The 16,954-nt window shown below is 39.9% G+C and overlaps 1 protein-coding gene across 6 annotated transcripts in view; it reads right to left on the reverse strand.

Moving 5' to 3' along the window:
* The window catches only part of ARFGEF3 (ARFGEF family member 3), a 91,373-nt gene that overhangs the window by 25,352 nt on the left and 49,067 nt on the right, over positions 1 to 16,954 (reverse strand). For 4 of the 6 annotated variants that reach the window (XM_064649328.1, XM_064649327.1, XM_064649325.1 and 1 more), the window contains 12 exons: positions 14,054 to 14,137; positions 12,716 to 12,882; positions 11,334 to 11,499; positions 9,832 to 9,939; positions 9,348 to 9,563; positions 8,979 to 9,089; positions 7,443 to 7,593; positions 6,540 to 6,854; positions 4,827 to 4,960; positions 3,124 to 3,269; positions 1,401 to 1,580; positions 875 to 1,019 (listed from right to left, as the gene is read on the reverse strand). In XM_064649328.1, coding sequence (XP_064505398.1) covers positions 875 to 1,019; positions 1,401 to 1,580; positions 3,124 to 3,269; positions 4,827 to 4,960; positions 6,540 to 6,854; positions 7,443 to 7,593; positions 8,979 to 9,089; positions 9,348 to 9,563; positions 9,832 to 9,939; positions 11,334 to 11,499; positions 12,716 to 12,882; positions 14,054 to 14,137 — 1,923 coding nt within the window. The remainder of the gene's footprint in view (positions 1 to 874; positions 1,020 to 1,400; positions 1,581 to 3,123; positions 3,270 to 4,826; positions 4,961 to 6,539; positions 6,855 to 7,442; positions 7,594 to 8,978; positions 9,090 to 9,347; positions 9,564 to 9,831; positions 9,940 to 11,333; positions 11,500 to 12,715; positions 12,883 to 14,053; positions 14,138 to 16,954) is intronic. The other 2 variants (XM_064649326.1, XM_064649329.1) reach the window with 1 other exon arrangement.

Raw genomic sequence — 16,954 nt, forward strand, 5'->3', positions numbered from 1 at the left:
AACATGAGCCAGCAGTGTGCCCAGGTGGCCAAGAAGGCCAATGGTATCCTGGTCTGGATCAGGAACAGTGTGGCCAACAGGTCCAGGGAAGTGATTCTTCTCCTGTACTCAGCGCTGGTGAGGCCACACCTGGAGTACTGTGTCCAGTTGTGGACCCCTCAGTTCAGGAAGGACATTGAGGTGCTGGAGCAGGTCCAGAGAAGAGCAACGAGGCTGGTGAAGGGACTCGAGCACAAGTCCTATGAGGAGAGGCTGAGGGAGCTGGGGTTGTTCAGCCTGGAGAAGAGGAGGCTCAGGGGAGACCTCATCACTCTCTACAACTACCTGAAAGGAGGTTGTAGCCAGGTGAGGGTTGGTCTCTTCTCCCAGGCAACCAGCAGTAAGACAAGAGGGCATGCTCTTAAGGTGTGCCAGGGGAGGTTTAGGTTGGATATTAGGAAGAAATTCTTTACAGAGAGGGTAATCAGGCATTAGAATGGGCTGCCCAGGGAAGTGGTGGATTCTCTGTCCCTGGAGGTTTTTAAGACAAGACTGGATGTGGCACTTAGTGCCATGGTCTAGCAACTACAGCAGTAGTGGATCAAGGGTTGGACTTGATGATCTAGGAGGTCCCTTTCAACCCAACTGATTCTATGATTCTATGAAGCATTTCTTTCTCATTCTACTCATCTGTCAGAATCTAGAGGACAAAAAGCCAGAACAATACCTCTGCTTTCCCCTCCCACTCCAACTAATAATTCAGATACTTGAGTACAGTTCTGGAGTATTGCAGTGCCCACTGTTCCGTTAGAGCATTGAAATATATTGAGTTAGTTACTGTGTCCCCCAGGGAATCTAAAACACTTATGGAACAGTCAGTGCAGTAAGTCCTTACCCATAGAGTATTCTCCTACAAGGTACTCTTTAACCTCTGACTTGTTGCTGCTGTGCACTGTTTCCAGGGCACTGAACAGGGGTCTCCATCCTGACTGGATCTGGGTAGAACACATTTCCACCAACTCTCCTATAGAGGTGACCACCTGTAGACAGTGTAGGAGGGGTTAAAAGAACAAAATCAAAAAATAGAACTGATATATAGATGAATCTTCAGAAGGAATGCCAGTGCCTTCAAACAGATCCCTAGATTTCACTATGGCAGTCTAGATTAACTTATTATTTAAATTTCTTTAGATAATAGAAAAGCTTTATTTAGTTGCTTTAAAGCCAGGTGTACTGTCTCTGTGCTCTACCACAATGCTGGCTTAGGTAGGCAGAGCACTCTTAATTCCTTGAAGATGATTAAGGGACAGCATTTGAAGGGAATTTGGGAAACACTCAGGTGGACCAAGTGCACTCTGGAAACCATTCTTCTTATAGGCATGGTAGGCCAGATACAGACACCCCAATCAGAACTGACTTGCCTGGTCCTGAACATCCTCATCACACAGCTCTAGCTGCATGATGCGCTCAAAGGGGCGGAAAAGTGCCTCATTAAAGTGGAAGTGAGAAGGCTCATTCCAATCCATCAGCACTTCAGTGAGGATGTCGTGGATGAAGGAGACAGCCTTTCGAGACACATGCCTCTCCTTATGACAAGCAGCCTGCAGGGAAAGGAGAAGAATTAGAGTATGTGCAAGAGGAAACATTTGGTTTTAGTGAGACATTTTTAAGGGTGGTAAGCACTTCATGTTGCTGACCCCTAAAAGTGGCTTCACCACTGATGTTACTAGGGACCCCACTACAATGAAAATGAGAGAGTACTGCCATGGAAACAGATCACTGAGACTCTGAGCTGCTGGGAGTTCCACAGATGCATAAAGGTTTATTAACAATTCAAAAAGTACAGAGCTAAAAATAAATAAATTAAATACTAAAACCTACAGAACAAAGCTCATGTGAAACACTGTCCTGTGTTTCTACTGTGCGACCATTTTTCCCTTCAAAAAGTTAGTTTCTGCAAATATTCACAATACCTATCTAGGCATGAACAAGTGCCACTTATTTGGCTATTTATGGAACTTAGAGTTTCTTGACACTTTTGGAAGAACTGTTGAAAAATTAAAGAGCAGTGAATCTGAATATAAAATTACCATTTTGAGCAACTATGCAGGTTTCTGTGATGTTACTTTTTACTGATAATGTCCTCATCTTCGCTGCAGTCAACCCAAAAGTCTGACCACTCCTGCATCTAAAAACATGGGTGGCACTTGAATTTAAAGTGGTGTGGGATCTTAAAAGACCTTAAAGTGTTCAAAACATGCAAAGTATTTAAACAGATCTCAGGCTGTTATACAAAGGCAAGTAGGACACTGGTTTTCAAGATAAAGGTCTGTAAAGCACACAACAAAAGCATTCTTTGTTATTTCTACTTCACTTAGAGGGATTCCATTGAGACCTCCTGATGTCTGATCTCTACTGTAAGATGGTCCACATATTTTCTCAAGTCAATGAAAGAAAGTGCTATGGCAATTTACTGAACAACTCATCTTAAGACTTCAGATAAGCATGCTCCCAACAGACCTGGGCAAATGACACCACATACCTCACCAACAGAAAGAAAGGAAGTACAGCACATTTATTCATACCAATGATACAAATCAAAAAGCTCTGAGAAGTCAAGACACCAGCATTTCATCAGAAAGGACTGAAAATTTGACTGAGGAAATGTCATTTGTTATGACTGAAATCCATTTTGTGGCTGCTGCTTGCATGTCACTGAGCAGTGTTCACAAGGAAGCAGAAGGAAAGGGAAAAATGTCATAATCCTTCCAGCTGGCTTTATGTAGGAAAAGAAACCTGCATCCTTTTATGGGAAGACTTGCAAGGCTGCAGATCTTAACTGGGAAAATAGGTAGATGGAGGAGTTACTTACAGCCTCTTGGTGTGGTTTCAGTTTTTTCACCAGACGCATTTTGCATCATATTGCAAAAATCCAACACCCTGTCCCTGGTCCTGCCCATTTCAGTTACTTAAAAGCACACTCCTTTGTGGCAGTATTGCAGTATATGACACAGTTTACACAATACCTAGCAGATTTCACAATGTTGAGAGTTGTTATACATTTTAAGAGCTATCAAGACTTCTGCATGTTTTTCAGCTTTGCCATCTCTTGAACACATGCACATTTTTGTCCCCCATTCCTACCTCTACAAGGTGAGGTGCCACCAGGCTCCAGCAGCGCATGAGGTGGAGCAATGGGCGAGATTTACTCCTTACAATTCTGAGCATGGCATCACCAAGTCGGAACAAGTGAAGTGCACTCCTCCTGTCCTGGGTAGATTTTACTTCACCTACAAGAAAGTATAAGAAAATAAATGGAAGCTAAGCATCAGCTACTTCTCCATCTCTAAACGTCTAAATTGGAATTGAAATCAGGTTGAAAATTATTTATTAAGTCAGGGGGAGGTTTAAGGCGGGATGAGAAAAAGGAAAAAAACAAAAAAACCCTCCAATGTAAAACACAGCCTATACCTGTGTAAGTAAAAGAACATGAGATGGATCCAAGTTTTAAGAACAACTTAAAGTATTAAACATACTTTATTTGGACTTAAGTGATCACTCCCTTTTTTTTGCAAAAGACAAAGTCTTGGAGAAATACTGCAGGAAAGTCAAGCAAGTAGTTAAATAATTGATAGTAAGACTCAAAATGGTAGTTAAAAAAGCCTTTGGTGACATCTACAGGAAAGAATATAAACTGCAAATTATTTAGTTTGAGTACTTAATTTTGTATTTCTTATCAAGCAAAGGATACAAAGAACAGAATGTGAGAAAAAGCTTTTTTGTTCCCCAGTCACTAATATTTGTTATTTGCTGTTGAAAGGGATTCATCTTCCATTGCTCTTACAACATTTGGAGAGATATTTCATCCCCTCATTAAAAATATATTGGTGCTTTTATCTCTAATGAAAGATATAATCAGGGGGCATACCTTAAAACAAAAAATTTTTTTAACATAAAATACAGCATTTAATTGCTCTATCCTAATTTCAATTTTATTATTACTAACGACTGTGGATTGACTACTACATAGATGACAAGAGGATAGCTAATTATTAAAACTAGTTATGAATGTTGAGGTCTGAAGACAAAGCAAGAGCAAAAAACCAATCAACTTGAAGTGTCATATTGGCAAATGACAAATAGCACTTCTGGGAAAGGGGAAACCGATTAAACTGGAGACATATATCAGATAAAATCCATGTTTGCTACAGGACAGAACAAAACCTGTATGACTAATATAGCTTCTACAGGCACAGTACAAATTTTAGTGAAAGATCTTCCTCTGTGCTCAATCCTTCTGATCTATTTGAGACAGTGATGGAAACAAACATTTACAGGCTTTATACTGTAAGATACATGCCCCATCCACTCTGTTGGGGAAGAGCAAGCAGGGCAAATCCCACTGCTTTATTTAACATTCTTCATTTGTGTGCTTTGTTTGCTATTACCCATTTTTTGAACACTTCTGAAGTTACCCCACTGTCAAAGGTCTAACCTAAATCCACTCTCTTAGGTCCACATTCACCCAAGTTTTATACTGGACTAGGCTCCAAAATGGAGTTGTGATTAAGTATCTGCAGATAATTAACACCCCAAAGAATGAAATTAATGTCCTCTGAAGTGTTTCAAAGCAGGTGTGGATGTGATCCCTGCCCCAAAAAAGTGCTCAGCCTTTTCTAAAGACTTCGAATTGTTCCTACAGAAAGATCTTATTAGACTAAATTCTGTGTTTTATTTATATCTTGAAATTTCAATTGGAAAAATCAGAACTGTAAGAATACAAAATAGTCCTGTAAGCAGTACAGTTGTATATGAAACAGTTTGTAAGGGATCTTCAGGTGACTTACCTGGCATTGCTAGTGAGTAATCAACTGTATCTGTGACTGAATGGAAAAGCTGGGCCTGAGAAGCCTTCTTGAGCTGGTAAAGGAAGCCTGCCAATGCAGTCAAGTTTAACTTGTCAGCAGCATCTTCAAAGAGTCTATAAGTAAAGAACAGAATCTAACTGAAAAATTCATGAGATGCAGACTTAAATGTGTATGTAAGAGGAAAACTCTTATCTGTTATGCCTGCTATGTGTTGCCTTTGGTGACACATTGGGTTATTGAGGCTTTTTCATTTATACAGTGCTACAGAAAGACTTTGATCCAGAAGCTTTATTAATTGGAGGGTTGCTATGGGACCAACCAGAATCTTTTGAGATTCAACTATGGTACTACAACAAAAAGTCACTTTTTCAAAGCAGTTCATGAACCACTAATAAAAAGCCCAAACAGTTAAAACATGCCCAGTCCTCACAACACAGATCATCATAGCTTCACTGACTTTAGAGTTACACCAGCTTGCTCCATCTGAAGTCACAGAGCCTTACATGAAAAACTAATTCAAGTCTTAGACCTAAAGTTACTGTACCTGAATGGTTATTTTGGAACACTGTGCTGGTTTTGGCTGGGGTAGAGTTAATTTTCTCACCATGCCTAGTATGGGGCTATGTTTTCATTAAACTATAACAAATATAAGCCAGAGTCCTTATTTTCAGCTGCAGTGAGCCCATAAGATTTACCCGTTAAAATCTGTACACTTAAAGAGTAAACATGTTTACACAGGAGGTGGGTTCCACAGAGACTACAGTGAAATTTCACATGGTGCAGCCAGAAATTGACAAAAATATGATCTTCTGACATTGCTTTTCATGAAAAACTTTCTATAGTCCCAGGAAACTGGGGATTGAGTCCTAATAAATGTTCACACTGAAGTAAAAGTGTGGAAATCAAACCTGCCTCATTAAGATTACAGTACTGCTATTCTCTAATCCTCAGAACCAAGTTGTATTGTGAACTTCCTATATAAAAGATACTTTCTATGCCCACAGTCAAACTTCTACAAGCAGTTTACGCATTACTTTTGGCTCTGAATTTACAAATAATGGCTTTCTATGGGCAGAGATCAAGATGTAAAATGTCAGCTGGAGAAAAAAGATAATTACAAGCCTGCAAACCCAGCAAATTTTCAACTCTAGCCTGGGCTGCTTAAAAAATAGCAGAAATAACGTAAAAGTCTGAGACACATATTAGTCAGCAGATCATGATGAAGGGACACTTAACCTAGCCACTTGGTGGCCCTTCCTCCTCTGGACACACTGGGGACATCTGACAAACAGTCCTGACAGAAGCAGCTGCTTTCTGACACAGTCTTGTCACTCAGTCCCTTCCTGTCAGGACAAGACACCCACTTATTTTGTTCGCTTTACTGAATACAACAGATTAATTTACATGCAAGAAATAAATCCATCGCTCTCAGGATGCATTTGATTTATGTGGCATATTCACTGTTGTGCACAGACATACTCAGCTCAGTAATTGCAGGGCAGGTACTGCAGAGATGAAAAAAACAGGTCTTTTAGAAACTGCTGGTTGTGACAAACATGCAGTCCTCTTGAGAAATTCAGCTGAAGCAAGTGGCTGCAATGAACAAAGATTAGACCCACTGCAGCACAAAAAGGGCCATTTTGGTACTGTTTTGGGAACAAGGATCCTGGTTCCTGACAGCACTGCTTTTACCTGTCAGCTTGCGTGGAGAGTGTGAGAACAGCCTTGGCAGCACTGGTCCCACACAGCAGACTGCCTCCACGGAATTCGAAAGCTCTGCCCTTACTGTTGTCCTTGATGAGATCCTGGATAGAAACGGGCTGAATGACAGGATGGCTGCTGAGGGTGGTCTCCTGCTCGGGGGTGAGTGCCTGAGGAGAGTCACCAGGCTCAGAGGCTGGGTGTAGCCCTCCAGGTGCCTGCTGTGACTGAGTGATGGTAAGGGAGGGCTGGGAAGCACCATCACTGAAGTGAGTGTGCTCCAGAGTGCTGATGTACTCGCACACCCTGAGAACAAACAGGAGAAGCAAAAGATGAATAAACACCCCAAACCACCAACTCCTCCCCCCACTAATCACAGGCTCACTAAAGAAACGCTTGGGTCTATACTCCAGAGTACTCTTGGCTACCACACAGCCTCGTAAGTGGAAGAAGCCAACTGATATGGAAACCTGCTGCCAATTCACAGGCACTGATTTCTACATTTGAACCAGATACAATGCACAGGACATTTTCCTCAAACCATAAACAGAACAATCTCTAACTCTCAGACTACACACAGATAACCTTTCTTCCTACGTCCTTTGACCTCCCATTGCCTAGATAGCAAACAGTTTGGTGGAGGTGCCTTAAAAGCCCATTGAGGTTCCTGGGTCTGGTACAGTTTTCTGATAGTTTTGAAGTTTCTAAGTATTGATTTTTGTCTCTGAATAGCGGTGGAAAACTGCACCGTCTTATCTTTTAGAGGTGCTGGCAGTTAATTCAAACACTTTTTATACAGAACATCCACAGAGTCTGTAAAGGCCTTTTTCTCAGTCCGTTACTTTCAGGCAACATAGTATAAATTCTGGTTATTTTGTGAAAGCTGGTAAGTACCTGAACACATGAGGCCAACAGTCTTGATTGTGGCTTCCCATCTCCAGACCCACATTAAGGACTGCATCCATACACAAAACATGAGCAGTGTGCAAGCAGACTCCCTGCATTTTTCCCATCTGCTCCAGTTTCTGCTCCACTTTCTGTTTCACTGCAGCACAGGGAAAAAAAATTTAATTTCTCCAGTTTTTAAACAAACACTGGTGTGTGTATATAGAGTGATGGCAAAGTATTACAAACTGAAAGCTATAAAACCCATGGATTTAGACAAAAAACAAACCAGAGAAACGAATTTCTTCCTAATAAATTTAAGGCAGTTTTAAAATTAAAATCCCTTTTGACTGATCCTATATACAAGAAAAAAAACCAAACCAATGCTAGATTGACACTCGCCACCCCCAAATTCACATCTTGTTGCCCACAGAACAGTTGCTGATAGCCAGTGATATTACATATTTCTCTTCAGAGACAGCTGGCTGGCTATTTACTTATTTTTAACAAAATCTTCTTTGCTATGGAAAAAAAAGCATTTGGGGATTTCATATCCATTCCCATACAAAAGTTTCACCAAAGAGCTTTTGTTAATGGATATTCTTTTCAAAGCAAAACTAATCTTGATCTGAACTACAAGCATTTGGACCCATTTTTTTTCCTGAGAATCCTTGAAAAGCTTAGTTTTCATGCTGCATTGGAAAGGATCAAATTTTGAAGCTTTGCAAGCTTACACAGAACAGATCTGCTGGCCTCTGGCCACTGCTGCTGCCTCCTCTTTGCTTCAGCATGGCCTGGCCAAGGCACTGCAGCCATATCTAGCAGAGCGATCAAAAGCTTGTTTTAGCTCAGGCTTTTTCAGTTTTCTTTTCTCTACTGAAACACCAAATTTAAGTGCCAAGCAGGGTCATTCATGCAACACTGTGTTTTCTTACGGACTTCTTGCCATTATAAATCAAGTGTAATCAGACAAACTTTATGTACTTCTCCAAACAGTCATTGGAGACAACAATTGACTTTACTGACTTCCACTGAGTTTGAGGTGGTGGTATAGAGATGGAGAACTTTTTAGATGTTATAAAGATATATTTTTTATTCTATTTTCATTTAACATGATTCAGAAACAGTTTTAAATATCTGACAATCTGATGAAAGACAACCAAGGATGTATACATAGGACAGGGAGAAGGGGACAAACTCAGCTTATATTACCACCCAAAACATAAAAAACCCCAAATAATTTGGTCTTCTGATGCCCTCTAGTTGTACTACTATCACAAGGCTTAAAAAGCACACATTAAAAAATGTTGTTGACTTATCTGTTGTTCCACTGATTTCAGCTGCATTTTAAATATAATTAGTGGGGCATGATGTTAAGAACCTAGGACAGCAGAATATGTACTGAAGATATACATCCCATATGCCTACAAGTGAGTGGTGCTCAGTAGAAGAACGACAGAGGGGAATGCCACTATGTGTGGCAAAGTGCCTTCCAGTTGCACTTTTGCAGGCAATATTAGTTAGGTAATTTAATCACATAGTTACCTTGAGCTATAGTATCACTGGGTTCTTGGATTTCTTTTTCCTCTTTCTCTTCTTGGACACAGGAGGCAGCAGCCATTTGGGCAAGAGCAGATGCACAATTAGCAGCAACTCCTGTAAAGCAACAACACAATTACTGTTTGACCAACATTTCCTCTCCAGTCCCATGCAAACTCAACAAGAGACAGTGTTAAGGAAAGTTGGGTGGCTATATCTATGCTGTAGGGCAGATGCACTCTATGTGGATTGCCACAATCCATGTTCCTATCCAAAACTGGAACTGCATGCTGCATTTTTCTCTCCCCAAATCCTTCTAGGAAAGTTACCATCCTATTTTATGAGTCTATCAGGGCATCCCACATGCAACAGTACCTAGAGCACAGCTCAGCCGGGCTGCCCTCCTCAATCCATCCAGGCTCATGCAGATGGAGTCCTTCTCCTTTTGGTTCTGCTCCTTGGCTCCTTCTGCTCCCAAGATGAAAGCCAGCCCCTTGGAGCTGCCTGCCATGCGGCCAGTCAGTGGGGTGGACAAAGTGTCAATCAAGTTCTTCCAACAGCCGATTAAAAGGTATCGGGCAAAAGCAACTCCTGGAGTGGGAAAAACATTACTACTACTACTACAAAATGTAGTAGTAGTAACTACTACAACTGCACATAACAGCAGTTTTATCATCAGTGGTAAAAAACCAAGTCACATTTGTCTTTTGCACACTGAACAAGTAGTTCATGTACAATGTACTGATATACTTTCCTCAGCCCTTAAATTGTTATTCTACACAATTTATCCAAATATATTTTGGTATATAACAACCCACTGCTGGTAGACACACTTGCACTTATAGTACAGTCTTAATACCTGCAACAACAGAATCATCTGTCTTCCGGTTTTGGGAAAGAGGAGATTGAGCTGAAGCAGATGCCATCAATTGGCCACCAATTGCACTGCTTCCCAAGCCATCGATGTCTGCCAGAACATTAAAAAACATCAGATTACTATTTGACGCACAGATGGTACAAGGAAAGTATCTCCTACTGGCTCTTTGTTCAAGTAAGTGCTATCACTCCTGTCTTCTCGGGCTTTTTAATTACTCTTTCTGGCAGCTTACTGAAGCCTTGGCATAAACATGAGCTGTGGCATCTTATGCTTTGCCCATAATAACCAGTGTTTTGTTGAAGAGGTGAAATATCCCACTCTCAAAAGCTGGCCCTCACCACCCTGCTCCCCAAGTTACACAATGAACGGAACTCCCAGTAAAGATATAATGATATTTCTTACAGTTGAGAACTTACCACACACTTAAATCTATGCATTTCTTAGTATAAAATTTTAAATCTTGCTAAATCCTGTATCTAGATGTTCCCAGACCTCAAGTGCATCTTGAGTCCTCAAGGACTCAAGATGCACTGGAATCCTATGTCTTAAAAGCAATTTTTAGGAGACCTGTGTAGGTTTAATTTCGACAACAGAAATACAACCCTTTCTCCAACACAATAAAAGATCAGCTTTTCACAGAGAGTTTAATGTTAGGGACACCAGGCTGATTTCTAGCAGTCCCTTTTCCACACACTTCACGGCTATTGTTTTTCCAAAGTGTTTCTTTCAGCTTTTTAGCTCAATAGCTAAAATAACACTGAGCTCAGTACAATCAGCAAAAAACTTTCAGAGCAGTGCCCTTTGATTACCAGTTAATGGCTCAGTTGAAGGCAGGGTTCTCCCTGCATATACTGGTTTAATTACATACACACTAAAGCACACAGTGCATTTTATATCAATAAAATATCATAGCCATCCTGCTGTCTTTCAACTGATACAATTTGATTTTTTTCCTTCAAATGAAGCTAAGGATTGTTTTTAAGCATTTGTTAGAGGTGCTCCAGGTTTTCAGTTTCTCTGTAGTGCCATTTGGCATATTGCTGGCATAGTACAAATCTGAACCAAGGGGAGTCCAATCTGTGGAAGGCTTTCAGGATCAGATGTCACTATTTATATTTGTACTGCACCACAGGCACACTGAAATGGCTTTGCTATGACATCAAGAAAACAGCAGCCTTATTGCTTATCATTAAGTCTACCAGAACTGAAGCTGACAGAAATAAGAAATGTTTTGATTCAATGAACAAAACTACTCTCCCTGTCTCCCACAGACAGGCTTGATTTTTTTAAACCCACACTTCAAAAGCATTCTGATGATCCAAACCAAACATTTAAGTACTTGCCACAGCTAAGTCTGGTTCCTTCTCTACTGACAATTTCCTGAAACACCACATTTTGTATGTAATGCAATGAAGCAGTGTGTCATTGCAGCTTGTTTTAGACGTGTTTTGAAGTTAGCCTTGCCACCATAATATAGTACTGACCAGTCAGCATGCTGATAAGTGGAAGACTGTGCTCCTCAGGGCTTCCCCAGTATCCAGCTTCCCCCAGCATGTTCCTTTCTAGCACCTGGTGGTACAGTTCTTCAATCCAGGCCTGGGAAAATACCATCAACACTCCACTGGACTGGACTTGCTTCATGAACTCCTTCTGCAGAGAACCATAAAAGCCAGATGTAAGACAACAGTAAGCCCCACAACATGAGCCTCAGTCACCAAATTTACTCTGAGTAAGGAACTGCGGGAGTAGAAATGAAGTTATGCAAAGATAAGAATTAACTGAGGATTGAAATAATATAATTGTTAAGGTTGGAAAATATCTTTAATATCATCAAGTCAAACAGCAGTGAACAGCACCATCGCCATGTTCACCACTAAACCATATCCTCAAGTGCCATACACACACACTTTTTGAACACTTTCAGGGATGGTGAATTTACCACTTCCCTGGGCAGTCTGTTCCAGTGTTTTGAAACCCTTTCCATGCAAAAATTTTCCTAGTATCTAGTCCAATTATACATCAGAACGATCTCCAAAAATACTTTAGGGGCATCACTGTGCACAGCAGGCCTGAGCGTGACCAAAGAATGTTCTGAGCCACAGATTTGCACTTGCAGCAGCTGCAGAACATACCAGAACTAAGGATGATGTTAAACTCCATTTGTTTTTGAGATGATCTAGATTATAAATTCTCTTACACTGGAAGCTCAGCAATAATGATACATTTTGACATAATTTTTTTTTGTTGTTCCATATAATCACAATTTTTTTTTCTTTTTAAGAAAACTCTGAAACAACTTCTCTTGGGCAACTTAGTTGAAAAACATAGATTCATGTTTAAGAACTCTTGCAGGCTTCAAAACAATTTTTTAAAAGCCCAAGAAGCTGAGGAATTTGAGGTGCCACAAAAATAATAATTTACCATTATTAAAATCTAGTTATTTTCCACCTTAACTTCTCATGTCTTCAACTACAGAAATACAAATCAAGTATTAAGCAACAAATTTGTCATCAGGCTCAAAAGTAGTTGCAAGATGAAGGTATGTTTATGCCCATTATCAAGAGACAATACTTGCTATATCACATGATGCCAAGGAAAACAGTTGATCCATCAAAATGACTGCAACTTTAATGACAATCAGTAAGCAGCATTCATTCCTCCACATTACAGAGAAGCTGTGTAATTCAAATGCATGACATTTATCATGCAAGATTCATAAGCAGTCTGGAGAACGCTTCATTTGCAATTACTATTTCTCCACTTAGTGAGCAGCCTGAAGGCTTTATGTGTGGGCTGGCTTATGTGAAGGGAAGCAAAATAAATCTTCATTTTTTTTAAAACAGATTTCCCATATTCCCCAACTCACCAGCAACACAGGGGCTTGGGCAGGCTTCTTCCTGTAGTAATCTGAGTTGGCCAATTTTAGGTTAAGCAGCAGAGTGTAATGTGATACCACGTAGAGACTGTCTGCATTCATCAGAGTCTGGAAGTTGAAATTTAGGTTTCCCTCAAATCCTGGTGAGTGCATCATACCTAACAAAAACACCATGTGAGCTCTCACATTTCACACAGATTTTTCCTGGAAAAAAATATCAGAAACTATTCCTAGCATTTTGGCAGCAATAGATTGCTAGAATAGTTAATGAGTCATCAGTAAAAATTACTAAATGTACTAGAACAGGGAACAGAAAAATAAGTGGTTCATCTAGAATGCAGTGCTACAAGACAAACTGAACACTCCAGCCACAGTCCAGCAAAGCAACATGCTAAATTTGAAATACTCAAGGAGCAGCACCATTCATTGGGATGACTGCCAGATACAAAGCAAAGGGCAGGATACATCTGCAATGCCAACTGGAAAGGTGAGGTGTGAAGGGGCAGACACAAGGCCTGTGTATTTAACTGAGAATATTTTACCAAATGGTGCTAATGAGGTTAATAGCCCTTTTAACCCCCCAGTAAATCTGTTCTGGCTAAATCAGTTGTTGGATGGGGACTGGAGTGCTCAGCACCTTGCAATTAGGCTGTAATCATCATTCTCTACATGGCCTAGAGGTATGTGGACAGATACCTGGGGCCAAGCTGGCTGGAACTTGTTACAACTCCAAGCCCTACTTAGTTCATACAAGACCTACTTTGTAAATGGCTGAGCACTTTCAGTTCTGTCAGACCAAGAAGACACCTATAAGCACTCAGTAGTCCTGATAACACTACTAGAATGAAACGACAGCCTACAACTATGTGGCACAATCCCTTCTTCCCATGGATGGCACATACATTTTCCTCTGAGTTAGCTGACCTACTGGTAGAAAAACATAAATCAAGTACGAGCAACACCTAATTGAACCTCCATGATCTATAGTTTGAGCCATGAAAAAACAAGAAATATTAGATCCCTCCACATGACTCACAGTATTTCATGGTTTTCACATCAACTGTAAAATCCATTCATATAATGTCAGTTAGTGAAGATCAAGGAGTAAGCTTTATCCTAGAGGAACATTTGAAATGAAACAAAAAACAGCTTCCAAGGTTAGTTACATGATGAAGCAAAGCTGTGTCATTTGTTAACTGCTGCAGTGGTTTACCGTGAATATACTCCTCCCACCATAAAGCTCACATCTCTTCTTAGACAAAATACAACAAACCATTAACATTAAAAAAAAAAATCCACACACAGAAAAGAAGCAAATGTTTTTCTTGCCTCGTGAGGGTTTGAAAGCTCTGTGCTGCTGCCTTCTCGGACTTTCCACTGTCGTCACTTTGGGGGCGTGGATAAGGTGAGTAACTGTTTGAGGGTGGATTTAGAAAGAGAGTAACTGTTCCAGGGTGGGTCTAAAAGATGAATAACTGTTCAGGGGAGCAACCTTTGTGGAAGAGGAGTGATAGGGCTGGCTACAAACCATACCCACACAGGCTGGCATGTACTTGGGGTAGATTTCTCATGGTGAACATTAACAGAGAATCTTTAACCAAAACTGCAACCACGTGCTTGAAAGTAGCCTGTGAGTAGCTCTAGTGATTTCATTGCTGAAGGCAAAGATGAATCTTAATACTTTGTTGGATGGAGGATCATGATATTGATGTGGCTATCTTAACTCTCATTGATTTGATGTCTTATCTTTAAGACTAGAATCTGCTAGAGTAATAAAAACCTCAAGGCAGAGAGGCATGTAAAAGAAAAAAAAAAAAAACACAAAAAAACCCACTCTACTTTGCATTAAAATATTTTAAAAATTGTGCAACAATACAAGACTACAATTAAAAAAGAAGGTGTAGAACTGCACAGAAAAGTGGATACTACATATTAGTAGCACCAAAAAGTGCTTAGGAAAAATATGATCCCCAGTTTCCTCTAAAATATGGGGAAACAAACTGCATTTAAGAGATTCTGAGATCTCAAAAGCAGAAGATCAGCTGATGTTACCAGCAGAAACCTTGCCTCTAAAAACTATGGAATCAAAACTGAAAAGAGGTGTGAACTTATTCCTAAGGTGTTAATTTAGGAGTTAACTAGCTTACTTGCAAATCTTAATTTCACTATAACTCTGTTTAGCTGACTTCACTTTTTCAATGCTTATAGTCCCATGGCAGTCCCTCAAATTCCTACCTCCTTTCATTGCTCTTCAATCCTATGAAAACATACTAATATTGAAGTGCTATCTAAGAACCTAGTTTGTAGGAAAGACTACTAAATCATATTTTTCCCCAAAAGTGTAAGAGAAATTGGGAAATGAAATAAAGCAGTTAAATAAGGTCTCCCAGAAACACAAAAATATTGCTTCTGTTCTGACTGGTCTCAGAACTGCACCTGCTTCTTTTCTCAACTTGAATTTTAAGAAATATTCAAATTTCCTAATGTATTCTTCAAGAATTACACATGAATAAATGTTGTATATACAATGAATAGGATCAGTCCCTCTAACTTCATCATCTAAAATTTGTGCCTTGAATTGCTGGTGCTAACAAAGGACTCCTGAAATAAGGACCTCAACGTTGCTTATAGAGGCAGATCAGATAGGTGTCTTGGAAGCTCTCCAAGGGGTGTTCCTACCCCCTGACGTTTGTTTCAACTTTAGTAAGTCTCTCTCTCTAACCGGTCTACAAACTCATGGTTCTCTCACATACACAGGAACACAAGTTCTCACCTCAGGAGGACTGATGGACATTCGCTTAAGATCTGATGTACAAGTTAAAGGACTGTTTCAGCTGGATTGAGTCTCATTCCAGGTATCCAACTGAAACAGGAACCACACAGATCTTACGAGAGCACAAAAGTACAACTCTGCGTCAGCCACATCTCCATGAAAACCCCAGGATACCTCTTCTAGGATGTCTTAATACAGTAACTTGCTGCTCTACTTTTCCATGATTCCTTAATGAGTGGTGTCTTCTAAGAGTACTTCACCAAATCCATGTGGAAACATGGTGTACATCTTTAAAGTACAGATTTAGTCATGCGTGGCTTTCTTAGGAAAGTGAAAGGTCTCTCTCAACAGTCTAAGTCCAAGACTAGGTATCTTTTTAACAGATATGTACAAAACACAAATTATGGCTTTAACGCAATAATTGATTTATATTCTTCCATCTTTCTCACTGTATTAGTCATAATGGCATTAATGCCAGCAAAAAACCCTATGTTTAGCCTTAAAAATCTGGAATTCTCCTAGGTCCACATCTTCCAATGCTTTAAAACACTCTAAAAAGACTTAACAGACAAAACGGAAAAGAAACAGCATACTCATTCATGCATGAGGGAACAGGTGCACAAAAGTTTGAGCCAGAGGTCTAGCACTGGTCTTTCAGCATAAACTCAAGATCACTGTTTTTCAGGTAAAAGAAATCCTCATGACAGAAAGGGCACTCTTGACTGCCTCAATTAGGAAAGTAACATTATTGCTTCCTTTAGGGTATTTCCTTTCTATAATATAAAATGGCTAATGTTTCTTAAGAATACCATCTGTCATCTTCCTGAATTAGAGCTTAATTGGGCAGCATTTAAGCAGGATATCAGGAATATCAGCTTATTTGCCCAGCTTCATATCTAAATTTTGCTGTATGGTGATGGGAGGCAGCCCTTCTGACTCTGTATGAGTTTAATGTGAGGGAGCACAAATGAATGAAGCAATGATTAGGAAAGGAGCAATAGGAATGGCAATTGCGGTAAAGTAAGTTAAAGAAACAGAGAAATATATTTTAGCAAACATTTCCACTTTGGCCACTGTCAGGAGAACAAAATGCTTCTAAATATATATATTTACACACACTTTAAATATACTATCAACAGGACAAACTAGCCTTTACATGACTTTTTTCTGTTTGTTTGACAAGTCAAGATCCCAAAGGTTCTAACCATGAAAGAACTGAAGGTATTTAAACTCTTAAAAGGTAAGATCTTAATTTTTCACTTTATCTGGGCTTTGAGCTTTGCATTTCCTGTTGTATTAGACAACAACATTAAGAAAAACAGAATAGTGAAGAATAGTGCCTCTCCTCTTTTCCTATCCTTTCAAGAGCTTACTGCTGTTATCACCTTTCTCGTGAGGCTGGCATTATTAACAGTAATGCAGTGATGTACTGAGGTACTTACATCTCATTCAAAACA

The sequence above is a fragment of the Pseudopipra pipra genome, chromosome 3, assembly GCF_036250125.1.
Source record: "Pseudopipra pipra isolate bDixPip1 chromosome 3, bDixPip1.hap1, whole genome shotgun sequence".
NCBI lineage: Eukaryota > Metazoa > Chordata > Aves > Passeriformes > Pipridae > Pseudopipra > Pseudopipra pipra.